This window comes from Delphinapterus leucas, chromosome 6, assembly GCF_059928025.1.
Source record: "Delphinapterus leucas isolate spDelLeu-1000000601 "Yukka" chromosome 6, BTC_Dleu_Yukka2, whole genome shotgun sequence".
Lineage (NCBI taxonomy): Eukaryota > Metazoa > Chordata > Mammalia > Artiodactyla > Monodontidae > Delphinapterus > Delphinapterus leucas.
Genome location: NC_143134.1, coordinates 18,023,276 through 18,035,528, shown reverse-complemented (window position 1 = coordinate 18,035,528; position 12,253 = coordinate 18,023,276). Strand labels below are relative to the sequence as shown.

Below are 12,253 nucleotides of genomic sequence, written 5' to 3'. Positions count from 1 at the left end.
GAAGGGGGTCAACTGCAACAGAGCAATGATTCTATTGGGGCTTTCTTAGAGAAGTGGGGCAAGGACAAGGGAAGGAGGAGAAAGGAGCCCTCTGTTCTACCCCAAGGTGAGGAAAAGGCCAAGGACAACCTCCTCCACAGGCTGCTGAGCTTGACGGACTTCGGCGGTAATGTAGTCCCCTGGGTCTTCTCCAAGTGGCGCCTCACCGTCCCAGAAATGCCTCCAATTTCGTAAAGCAGCCCCTGAGCTACCAGAACGAGACATAGCTTTCTGCACCAGCTCCCCTCCTACCCACGCCAGCCCTGCACCAGCTACGTGGGCAATCATAGGACACGGAACCCATGAATTCAGGAAGCAGCCCATGTCACTCCCTAGGGTCAGAGCTCACTCCATAAGCAGAATGTGACTCATTTTCTCCTTAGTCACTTGCCCACTCCCCAACAAACTCAGGTACACAGCCAGGAACATCTCCCCATTGTCAATACAAGCAGGAGAGAAAATGGTTACTTCCTAAAGCAAGAAAGTAACTGACATAGAAAGTCAAAGAATAGTGGTTGCTTTTATGCAGAAGAGAGGAGTGGCACTTTGCTTGAGGTACAAAGGCAATTTCTGGAATGCTGGCAATGATCTGTTTCTTCAATGACTGGTAGATACTTTGGTGTTTGCTTTGTGATAAATCATTAAACTGTAAAAATAAAAATTGGAGATTAAAAAGAAAAAAATAAAAGAAAATGGTTACTTCCTAGGTTATAATCCTAGTGCCATTATTTCCCAGATGATGACTTTGGTCAAGTTTTTGTAACCTCTGGGCCTCACTCTCCTCATCTGTAAAATGGGAATGATGAAAATAAATTAATAAAATAAATTTAAAAAATAAAAAATTTTTAAAATAAAATAAAATAAAAATGGGACTGACGATAGTAACTCCTTCGTGGGTTATTCAGGTAATCCATGAAAGCAATTGGCTGGGTCCCTAATAATGTTGCCTGTTGTTATTATAAGCAAATGAGTGTGTACGCTTCGCCCCCAGGGCTATCACTTGTTTAACACCAAGGACAATGATAATCTTATCTTTTGTAGGGGGGAGAGGGCAAAGGGACAGGCACACACTAAATCAGACAATGTACCATTTTATTCCTTATAAAATATATTTCATATTGTTGCTGTAAAAACATTACATTTCACATTTTTAAAAAAATTTTTTGACAGTAAAAATAATACTTGGAAGACAGCTGGGGGAAAAGGCGCCAAGAAGACAAGTTCACAGATGGGATTTGTCTCCCTCTTCTCCTTTTTTTTTTTTATTTGCCCCTGGTAAAGTCAGAACCTGGGAGGACCAGAAAGTAACAGGACAGATTTCTTCAAACAAATCGGAGTTTCCACATCCAAATTCATTATGTCCTCCAAGAAGTCCAGCCGCGCGGGCCGACTGCAACAATGAGGACGTCGCTCAGAATGCATTCTGAAATTACACAATTGCTTTCACAGCCGGCTTAGAAGTCAGATCATTAAATCCAAGCCATTTTACTAGCACGTTGGTCCTTATGCTTTGCACCTGTGACCTCATTTGCCCACAGCTACTATTCGCCGGTCTCTCTCTGCACTGAATGCGCAAGCACGGGTGCAGATTTGGTATCATTAAGGCTGTTCAGAGCAGGCACCACAGACTCCAAAGGTACTTCCAGAAATATTCTGAATAAGGGAAACGTCCCTGGAATAGTTTCCCAAGACACCTGCTTTTGCCAATCCGTCCTGTTAGTTTCCAGTGCGCACCTGCGGCCTCTTACCTCCTATCAGATTCTGCCGCCCGGGTGGGCCGGGAAGGAGGGAGAGATACAGAGATGAAGAAAACAGGCGTGATCGCGGGATCAGTTCACAAACCCCCACCCCCACCCCCGAGAAGAGACGAATGGGACAACCCCGGGACAGACCGCACGTCAAGAACCAACACGATAGCCACAGATGGGGCAGCGGGAGGAGGGCGGCCAGAGGAGGCTGCCGCCACCACCAGAAAGGAGGCAGGAGCAAATGCTGATGGGGAAAGCCGCACCAGAACATTAAAGGAAAAAACAAAAAAGAAAAAAAGACCTCAGTTTTTAAATCGTTGCATCAAGTTCTTCTCTCTTCCTTTTCTGCCCTGTGCACCAGTGACATAAGAAGCCTGCCTTACTTAGAGAAAATCTTTATACCCAGTTATATCTACACGGTCCAAACTGAGGGGGAAATTAAAACAGCTTTTCTAAAGGCGAGACCCAGCAAGAGCTCCGATTAAGCAGGGAAGGGAAGAGGCTGCTGGGCTGAGCCTCCCCCCACCCCCATCTCAGAAGCCCCTCCCCCTCGGGGAGGACCTGCAGGTGCACAGGGTGGGAAGTGAGGCGTCAGCACAGCAACACCCTGCATTAGCTTTTAATCAGGGAGCTTGAAGGGGCAGCAGGGAGAACCCAGGGCACCTCTTGCTGGCCTGGTGTCAAGCTTTACCAAGGGACAGAATTCCACATACTTTTTTTTTTTTTTTGACTAAATTATAAAAATATACCCCATCACCACCAAAAACACTCATGCATAAGAGTGTCTTTCCCTTCTGTCACCAAACCCAGGTCACTATCACCCTTCACAACATCACAGCCCTATTCTCATGTTTGCAACACTCGGAAACCTGCACGGTTGCAGATGTGTCTCGGACTGAAAGGCATCTGCACGGTTCCTGCTTCAGCAGCCAGATGATCCCACCTGGACCAGGAGGACAGCCTCGCTCACAGCCAACGGCTGGACGCCGCTGTGCAGGCCCCAGAGGGGTGGCCTGGTGGGATTCCCTGAGCCCCTGACATCTGGGACGCAGGCCCTGAGGAGTCCCCAGACCAGTCCCGCTCAGAACAAAGGTGAGGCTTCGAGACAAAAACACGCCCTCCCCTCCGCCCAGCTCACCCAGCCCTGATCCGTCACTGGCTGGCACGGCGCGGAACCCCCCTCTCCTTCCTCCTCAACAAGAACAGCTTGGCTTATTTACCTCCCAAGCATCGCAGTCCGGGCTCCCCTCCATTCCTGAGGTCTCCAGAAGCGCCAGCAGCTGCGAAATCAACCCCGGTCCCCCTCACGTGACCTCCTCAGGATCCTAACTTCTTGCATCCTGCCGGCAGGCAGAAACGGCGCTCAGCAGGTATCTGGGAAGGTGACACCGTTATCAAAGTGACCCTCCCCATCACACTGACTGGACCAACCAGAAGTCTCCTGCACTGACTGAAGAGTCCTGTCCTACTTGTCACCTCAGGAAGGAGACCAGATGGTCCCCAAAGGGGCAGGTGAGCCAGTGGACCCTTTGGGGACCACTCAACACCCTCTCACAATGGGGGAAGCTGCCACCTACCTTTCAGTCTGTTCTCTCCGCCAGCCCAGCCCTGCGGCCTTGGAGGGACATGGGAAAATCCCTGGTGAAACCAGAGACAAAGAGGAACCTACCTCAGGGCAGGGTCTCTCAGCCAAACAAAAGGGATCTTTAATCAGAAAGAGGCTTCTGAATACGCCGTAACAGAAAACAAAGTGTTTCTGGGGTGTCTTCCAGAGCTGGCGGGGAGTGGATTCACTCGGGGAACAGGGGAGAACTCTCACAAATACCATATATACCCTCTGGTCTCTCCTCAAGGAAATAGGAAAGAGTGATCAAGGTAGTGTTTAACTGCCACGCCGCGCAACGTGAATTCCTTTGAGCCTTTTGGCTCAGCTATTTGGGGACAGTCTTTACAAACCTACGAGTCTGGGCTTGGAGAAGAAGCCATACAATATCGGTTGGGCTGCAATTCAACGTCAGGGAACCCGGATTCAAACAGTCATCACCAGGAAAATGGTTTGCCCTCGACTTCCATGGAAGCTGACGGGTGAGGACAAGGTCTCCCTTCTCCCACATTCGGGCGGAGAAGAGGGCCGGCTGCACCTTACAAAGCCCCCAGATTCCCCCCACTCTCCCCCGCACCAGCCTTAGCAGGCCCTGCTCTCTGAGTCATCAGCCAGAAATTTCTTTTTTTTTTTTTTTTTAAAGAAAAGTAAATCCATCTTGCTTACAGTCCCTTCTGGAAGAGTGGAGAAAGCAAAGAATTCACCACCTCAGCAGGAAACAGAATGAGCTGTTCCTTCTTTCTTTACGGACAAACTAATCCCCTAGGGAGACGGGCCGGGGGGAGGGGAGCGGAATCAGTTCTTTGGTCTCCGGTTCGCTGCAGAATACCCTTGGTCAGTTTTGGCTCTCTTCTATTTTAGGGGGGAAAAAATATTTTCATGGGTTTTTTTTGTTTTGTTATTTTTTTAAATAAAACGTTCCCGTGAGGGAGGGAAAAACGTTTTAAGTATTAAACCTTAGCCAATAGAGCCCAAACTCCCAATGTCCACGCCTTAGCTTTTAGGTTTCTGCTGAGGGCTTAGGAGGCGTCTGCCTTTGTCCTCTGGCCGTCGGGCAGGGCTGCTGGACAGCTCAGTCCAGGAAGCGCTGGCAGGCCTTCTTCCAGCGGCAGGCTGTGCACCACTGGTCCCGGTGCTCGATGCCGTACACCTTGCGGCACTTCTTAGCCTCCCCGCGGGCTTTCCTGCAAGACGGAGCGACAAGGGGACAGTCACGCACTGGCTGGAGCGCGGCCAGGCCCGAGGCTGAGCGAGAAGCGGTGGCGGGAAGGGGTGGGACCCCCCGGGACCAGAGGACCAGCTGCCTCTCCCCCGCACCCAGGGTGGTTCCCTGGGACTCTGACCCTGCGGATGAGGGTCGGGCGGGGACCGAAGCCAGAAGGGAGGCCTCGGGAGCAGAGGGTCTCACCTGGTGCTGCTCTGGGCCCGGGGTGAAGAAGTGACAATCAGGTGAGATTTCATGGCGGGTGGAGGCTGCTGGGGCTCGCTGAAGCTGAGCGACCGGCTCCGGACCTGGGCACGGGGTGGGGAGGGGCGTGAGCATGAGGGCAGACGTGCAAGGCGAGAGGACGAGAAGACCGTCCCCAGGGACAGCCGGCCACACCCGCCTTGTGCCAGGAGGCCTTCTCTGGAAGGACATTCCAGGCAGAGGTGAGCAGAAACCAGCTAGGGAGGGGAGGTGGAGAGGGACGAGCCGGCCTGGAAAGCCACATGCCCGCTGGGAGTAGGGGCCACGGGCAAGGGGGAGCCACTTGGCCTGGCCACCTTGCGGCCTGCTCCCTGCAGATCTGGATGGAGCCACCATATGTGGGGCAAAAGGAGGCACGGCCCTGCCTCAATGGCACCTCCAAGGCACGTTTTACAGCGTGTGATGCCTCCCTGCAGGAGATGTTTCAGACTGGAACCCACCAAGCATGGTTCAAAAGGACTTCCGATTTACTTTAGTTCAGAGGCAAGCCACCTAAGGCGCTGGTCCCCAGTGGCCTGGGGATCTCTGATCCACCCGCACAGCCCACCCACAAGCTCCTCTCTCCTTTCTCACCCGCCCTCGTCCTCTCCAGCTTTCCCAGGTTCTCTCCCTTCTCCTCTCAGCATTAAAACCTTACCAAGCACGCACAGACGCTCGCGGCTAAACAGGGCGCGGACCCCGCCTGGCCCCGTGATCTTCTTGGCAATCAACTTGCTTGATCTGGGCGCTCCTCTGCAGGTGCACCCCTCCCACCTTCTACAGGAGCCTGTGACCCGCAGGGGGTCGGGGGGGGGCGAGCTGGGGGGCGAGGGCACAAAGACCTTCGAGAAGCTGGGGCACAGGAGGCGTGCGCGGGGAGGCGGCCTCCGGCACCGGGTCCCTGGAAGTGGTGACGGGCTCAGAGCTGGGCACACTCACCGGAGAGAGGGAGGAGGCCGTAGAGGGGGCAGCGGCCCAGCTAATACTGGTGTAGATGTGCGGTGAGACGGGGATCTGGAAGGACGGCAGGGCCTGCCGGAGATCAGAGAGCGTCAGCCTGGGCCGCAGCTCAGGAAGCTTTCGGGGCCCAGCCCTCCCCCCGTGACCTCACGGGCTGCAGCAGCAGGTACACCTCGGACTAGGGAATTCTGGGACACCCCGAAATGCTCTTCCAAAGAGAAATATGAGAGTACCGACTCTGTGGGGTCGCCTGAGTCTCAGGCTCCAATCTTCTTTTGGAGCCCTTCTCTCGGAGCTGGTGTACACGCCAGCCTCATGACTTAATCATCTCCACGGATTAACTTCTTGGCTGGATCACCCACCGAGAACACGCTCGAGGCAGTTTCCCCCAAGAAGTCCAAAAGCCTTCCGAGTGGGAGCTTCTGGGGCTGCGCTAAGGGTCTGGCGTCCCCAGGCAACCGCGTGGAAGCGGCACGTCCAGGTTGAGGGTTGTTTGTAAAAACACCAGCCGCCCTCTCCAGGCCCCATCTCACAGAGTTGGCCGGCTGCCCGAAGGGCCACCTGAAGTTGGCCCGACATGAAATAGCTAAGCAGCCACTCATTCTAATGAGCAGAAGAGGTGGCTCGATCTGTAAAGGCTTTCTGATGGAAAACACTGCTTTTTAATTACAAACTTGCAAATCAGCCTAGAGTCGGATAAAACCAAGCTGTAGGCATACAAGGATTTTAAGGAAAACCGACACGTGGCAAGCAGGGTGTTCAGTACCTACTACGTGCAGTAAAGTCCATCCTAATGCCACTCCCTCCACGACAGCTTTACCAACCCCATAGGCATAGTAGCTTGGTCTTTCTGTACCCACAACAATTTCTTATGCCTCCAGTAAGATACTTTGATTACTTATTATAATTAACCATAGTTACCCATTCATTTCTCTCTCCAGCTAAAGCATACAACTCACAAGGTCAGGAACTATGTCTTATTCTATCCGTAAAGCTTAGCCCGAGGCTTAGTAGGTATTCGAAAAACTGAGTGCCAGATTACTTCTTAACACAATTCTGGGAACTGGGGATTTGCTTTGGGAAACCCAACTACACTCTTCTATCCCCTTTTATAGCCAGCGATGTACCAGTTCCCCAGCCCAAATCCATCAGCCTGGTTACCCGGGGATCCATCCAGATTTCTCAAAACCGCTCAAGATGGCCACTGAGGTAGAACTCTGGAATCCCCATATTTATCGAGTATGAGGTCATTTTTCTTTTCTTCTTTGTAGAAGTCAGAGATTAGTAATGCAGCCAAAGGACTCAGCCTTCAGCCGGGGTGGTCAGTGGCCTGTGATCAGGCTGACCAGTGACAGTCACACGCTGAAAGTCCTCACGGCCACCAGACTAAGCTCCCAGCAGGTCCCCACCCTATACCTGGTATGCATGGTCGGCCTGAATGTGCCAGAAGGAGCCAGGAGCTGACTTGCTGAGAGCACCAGAGGGCAGGTAGGACTCCAGGCCAGGGTGATCTGGGCCTGAGGACTGGGCTTTGGGAGGAGGCGGAGGGAGAACGGCAAGGGGCGGGCTGGTCACGCTGGGGGTGGGAGCCGGGTCGACGGTGGAGCCACCAGCGGCAGTAGCTTCCTCCTTCATCTGCACCTCTGTGTAGTAGAAATCCTCCTCCCGCTTGAACTGGTCGGAGTCCACGGTGTCCCTGCGTGGGAGGGAGACGCACTGATGACCAGGAACATGCTGCCTTGGTCCAAACACAGGGGAGAGTGAGGCGCGAGGGGAGCAGTTGCCCAGGGCCACCTGGCGAGTCTGGGAAGAAGGCCAGCAGGACACCCAGGAGCCCTGCTCCTGACGTGGGCTCACAGGGGATTACATGCTGGCCCGTCAACGGGAATTGTTTTCCCCATCACTGAAGGCTTCTCTTCCCGCAAGATCTGACTCTGATCTCCACCCCCGGGTCCTCTCCGGGCCCCACCCACTCGCAGTTGCTCTCCTTCAGGGATAGGGCTCTGAGTCAGTTTCCTGGGCCATAAGCTGCCCCAGCTCCAGGGGGTCAGTGCAAAGGGAGCCCTGGCTTCCCCAGGGGAAGCAACAAGCTCTCACCAGTCGCCCTCTATCTGTCCAGAACTGAAACACCTTCCTTCCTACGGTGAGGTGAGAGGACACAACGGTAGGGTGGAGAGAGCTCCCTTCCCATCAACAGCATCAGCATCCACTACTGCAGGAGGGGCCTCCCTCCCAGCAAAGATCTCTTTCCAAGGGACTGTTTTGCAGGGCACAAGGCCAGGGACAGGTGGCATCCTCAGCCAGCCAGTTTCTCGGAGGCATTCGGGACTGTGGGTCTCGGGGAATCGGCAGGTGGAGGACGCCTGAACGGCACCCTCAGCAGAGGGGCCCTGGGCTAGTACCTACCCCAGGTGGAGGGCTTTGACGTGGCGCTTGATGCCCACGATGGAGCGCAGGACTTTGCCACAGTTGGGCCACAGGCACTTGTACATCACCTTCACCGAGTTCTGGGGGAAAGGAAGACGGGGTAAGGGGGACGTGTCCTCCCCTTCAGCCCCCTCCCAGCCTCACCCAGTGGGGGCTTTAGCTGCCTTCGAACAGAACCCAGCAGAAGGCCGAGGAAAGGGTTTCCCAGGGACCAGAGACACTGACAAGCAGGGGCACAGAGCCTGGACTCGGCAGCTGGTCCCGGGGGCCGGCATTGGCACCTAGAGTGGGGATGGTTGGTGGGGAGGAAGGAAGGCCTGCCAGAGGCCTCTGCAGGAGAGCAGGAACGAAGGCAGGGCTGGGGCAGAGGTGAGAAGGCCAAGGACGTGGCGTTGGAGAGGAGGAACAGGCTCCTGGGAATGCCAGGAGGAAAGAGAAGCAGCAAAGGAAAGCTGAAATGGGATGGAGCCTGAGAAGGCCCAGGACCCGGGGGCCCGTCCCCTCCATGGCCGAGCTCCCTGCTCACGCCGTGTACCTTTCTTTTGCGGGGAGCTGGTTCATCCAACAGGAAAGCGTCCGGGTCGGTCTCAAATCCGTTATCAGTTTGGGGAGAGCCAAAGGCGTCCCCCAAATACTTGGGGCTGGCCTGCGGGTGGGGGGGCGAGGGGGTGGAGACGCCGCTGCTCCCACTCCAGTGCCCGCTGGTGGTGCTACTGCCGCTGTCCGACACGTCGCCGCTCTCCTTCCACGGGTCACAGGCCGCGCGGGAAGCTGGGCAGAGACAAGACAGAGGATGCTCAGGGGCCTGTCCCTGGGCCCACTCCGGATTCCGCATGGACAGCCCAGGGCGGAAGCCAGGAAACTCTAGTTTGGAGTCTGGGTTCCCGCATCTAACTCCTGGCTCTGGCTTGCCTGACTTTGCCACTCCAAGGGGGAAAAACAAAAAGACAAAAAAATGTTGCCCCGCCCCCCAACAAGCCCCTCCCCTTTCTGAGCTTCGGTAAAAATGAGGACTGGGTCCATTCATTGCAGCGCTGTCTGTGGGTGGCCCTGCTCTGCTGTAGCGGACACCTCCTGGCAACAGCCATGCTGATAATCTGACCGCCAGACACGCTGCAACTGCATTTTGTGTGCGGGTGTCCCCCACTTTTCGGAAGTTTGCTTTACACCATTCCCCTTTGATGAAAGACCCACAGTCGGCCCTCCGAATCTGCAGTTTCCGCATCCAAGAATTCAACCAACCGTGGATTGAAAATATTCAGTTAGAAAAAATTCCAGAAAGTTCCCCAAAGCAAAACTTGAATTTGCCACACACCAATTAAACATTTAAACAGCAACATTTAAAAGGCATTTACATTGTATTTACAGCTATTTACATTGTACACAGCATTTACATTGTTTTAGGTATTAAAAGTAATCTAGAGGTGACTTAAAGTATACAGGAGGATATGCGTAGGTTACATGCAAGTACTATGCCATTTTATACGAGGGACTTGAGCATCTATGGAGTTTGGTATCCGCAGGGGTCCTGGACCAATCCTCCACAAATACCAAGTGACAACCATACATTAGTATCTGTTTTCATCAACTAAAAGAAATCTGAGGAGGGTTTTCACTTTATGAAAAAAGGTGAAAATAGCGTTCGATGTTGGTTTTGCCGCGAGCTGTGACAGAGGCAGTGCGCACCCCAAGCAGTAAGAGTGGCCCCACTGAGCTCCTTCCTGGGAACCACACTCGGCGCCTCAGCACCTAGCGACCATAGCTTTGAACTGTGTCTGTGAGCATCCGTGCTTTATCTTGATTTATTCTGTGCATCTGTTAGCAACATGTGTCCTAAGGTAATTGCTTCGCTTTGTACCATTTCAGCTTTCACAGAAACGTTCTACTTTCAGAGAGCAGGGGAAACCTGTATTATTAATGGAAAGATAACCTAATTAAAATGTACTTGTCACTTTAAAGGCAGGGGGAGAGCGGGGAGAGGGGAGGGGCAAAGCCTCTCCGGCCTCCCTCCCAAGCACAGACAAGCGGGCTGGGTACCACTTGGGAAGCTTTCCCTGCAGCAGAGTAGGACGGAGAGGCCAGGTTAAGGGCCTGTTAACCAGGCTTTCTTGAAAAATGCCTGTTTGATCATTTAAACCCAGGCAAGTACATCAAAACCGGCGTCTGAAAAGAAACCATCCAGCTAGCTCTCGCAGCTGTCAGGAGGTGTAGCCTTTACCAGAGCCAGCTGTGGCCCAGGTGGCTCCTCTGTTATCCACAGGGAACACGCTTAGAGAAGGAAAGACGAGCTCTGAGAGCAGTTCAGACTCATCACAAGATGACAGGAGGCCCACACAGCCGACATGGCCTAAACCCGCTGCCCTGCTCCCAGCAATGCGTCTGAACAGGAAGGTCACAGGTGAGTCATGTCAAATTTTCAGTTTTTAAGCTGCCTTTCTTCGGGCTGCTTTAGGCCGGACCCAGATTCTTCCATGCCGAGACCATAAATCCGTATTAATTTTTACTATAGGAGAATCTGAAATTTTGATATGTGGAAATAGCAAGGGGGGAAAACTGTGACACATGCAGGTATGGTGGCCTTGTCCCCAAAAGCCCCAACTCCCAACATGGGCAGCATTCCACGGAGCCTCCTTACCCTGGATTCTGAGATGGTCTACCACATCCCCTGTGGCCAGGATAAACATCCCACTGCTTTTCTCTCATCCCACTCCATATTCCAAACCCCTTCTAGGCTAATCTAGACACCCAGCATTTCGTGTTTCCAACGCAGGCTCTCCTTAATTAAGTCTCACACGCTAGGAAAAGCCCACCCAAACAGAAGGGGACAGATGAACTGTGCCCTTCCTAAGTGTCACTGTCAAGTCTCAAAGCAATGACTTCCTGGAAACCAAGAATTTACGACATCTACACATGGGGCTAAAAATAGGGTAGCCCTTCAGGAAAGATCTCAGGAGCCGCCAGCAGGTCAAGGGTTCACACACGTCCACTCAAGAAACCTATCAGGGAGAGAAGGGCAAGGGAGCAGAAGTGCTACATCTAGCAACAGGACAGAAGAAGAGAGCAGGTCAAACGGCAGGCCCGCCCTACAGTACAGCAGCCTTCCACCGAGGAACCATTCAAATGGCTCAACAATGACACTGGCACATTGGCACACAAGGACAAATACAAAACAAAGCAAAAAGTGAATCTCATAAATTAATCTATACCTTGTAAGAGGAACATAAATCGCTCTACCTTAGGTCATAAGATTTTCTAGGGCAGGGTCAACAGAGCATGAAAGCAAAGTGCTCCCCTGCAAACACATGGTGGACTTCTAAGAAATCCTTGTAATCCCCTCTGCTCTCTACATGCCCATGCAGAGCCATCCTAACAATACAGAGACCAGAGGGAATGGGTGGATTCTGCACAAAGAGTATCCACGATCAGAGCAAGGTTCTGGTTGTTGTAGAGACCTCACCTTGCAGAATACGTCAACATAATTAGCTGCCAAGGGGGCCTTATTTCTCCACTGACGTCAACGTCAGATCAGAAATATACTGGAACTTCCCTCGTGGTCCAGTGGTTCAGGCTCCACACTCCCAATGCAGGGGGCCCGGGTTCGATCCCTGGTCAGGGAACTAGATCCCACATGCCACAACTAAAGATCCTGTGAGCGGCAACTAAGAGCCGGGGCAGCCAAATCAATCAATCAATCCACAATGTTTTTTTTTTAAAGATATTGTAATGGGGAGAAAAGTCTTTAATGGACAATGAAAAATGTTTATCAAAGGGGACTTAAGATATCATGGCATATTATCAGTTAAGATGCGTATATGCTGGTGTTGGGATGTGTGTATGAACATATGTAGATGGATTACACACACACACACACACACACACACACGCAACCTAATGGGAATTGCAGTCAACGATTTTCTTTCCCTTTATGACACTTTCCTGGGTCTTCTTCCTGTTGACCAACCTCCTGCATCTCCTAAACTCGTAGAGTTTCCTAAGAACTTAAGATTGACTCCTTTCCTCCCTGCGTTG

At 52.7% G+C, this 12,253-nt stretch overlaps 1 protein-coding gene across 5 annotated transcripts in view; it reads right to left on the bottom strand.

Moving 5' to 3' along the window:
- Nucleotides 1-1,114: 1,114 nt before the first annotated feature.
- The window catches only part of ZNF395 (zinc finger protein 395), a 51,630-nt gene continuing 40,491 nt past the window's right edge, over nt 1,115-12,253 (bottom strand). For all 5 annotated transcript variants that reach the window (XM_089912761.1, XM_089912762.1, XM_022594964.2 and 2 more), the window contains 6 exons: nt 8,760-8,995; nt 8,204-8,304; nt 7,214-7,493; nt 5,777-5,869; nt 4,799-4,902; nt 1,115-4,574 (listed from right to left, as the gene is read on the bottom strand). In XM_089912761.1, coding sequence (XP_089768887.1) covers nt 4,463-4,574; nt 4,799-4,902; nt 5,777-5,869; nt 7,214-7,493; nt 8,204-8,304; nt 8,760-8,995 — 926 coding nt within the window. In that variant the 3' untranslated portion in view covers nt 1,115-4,462. The remainder of the gene's footprint in view (nt 4,575-4,798; nt 4,903-5,776; nt 5,870-7,213; nt 7,494-8,203; nt 8,305-8,759; nt 8,996-12,253) is intronic.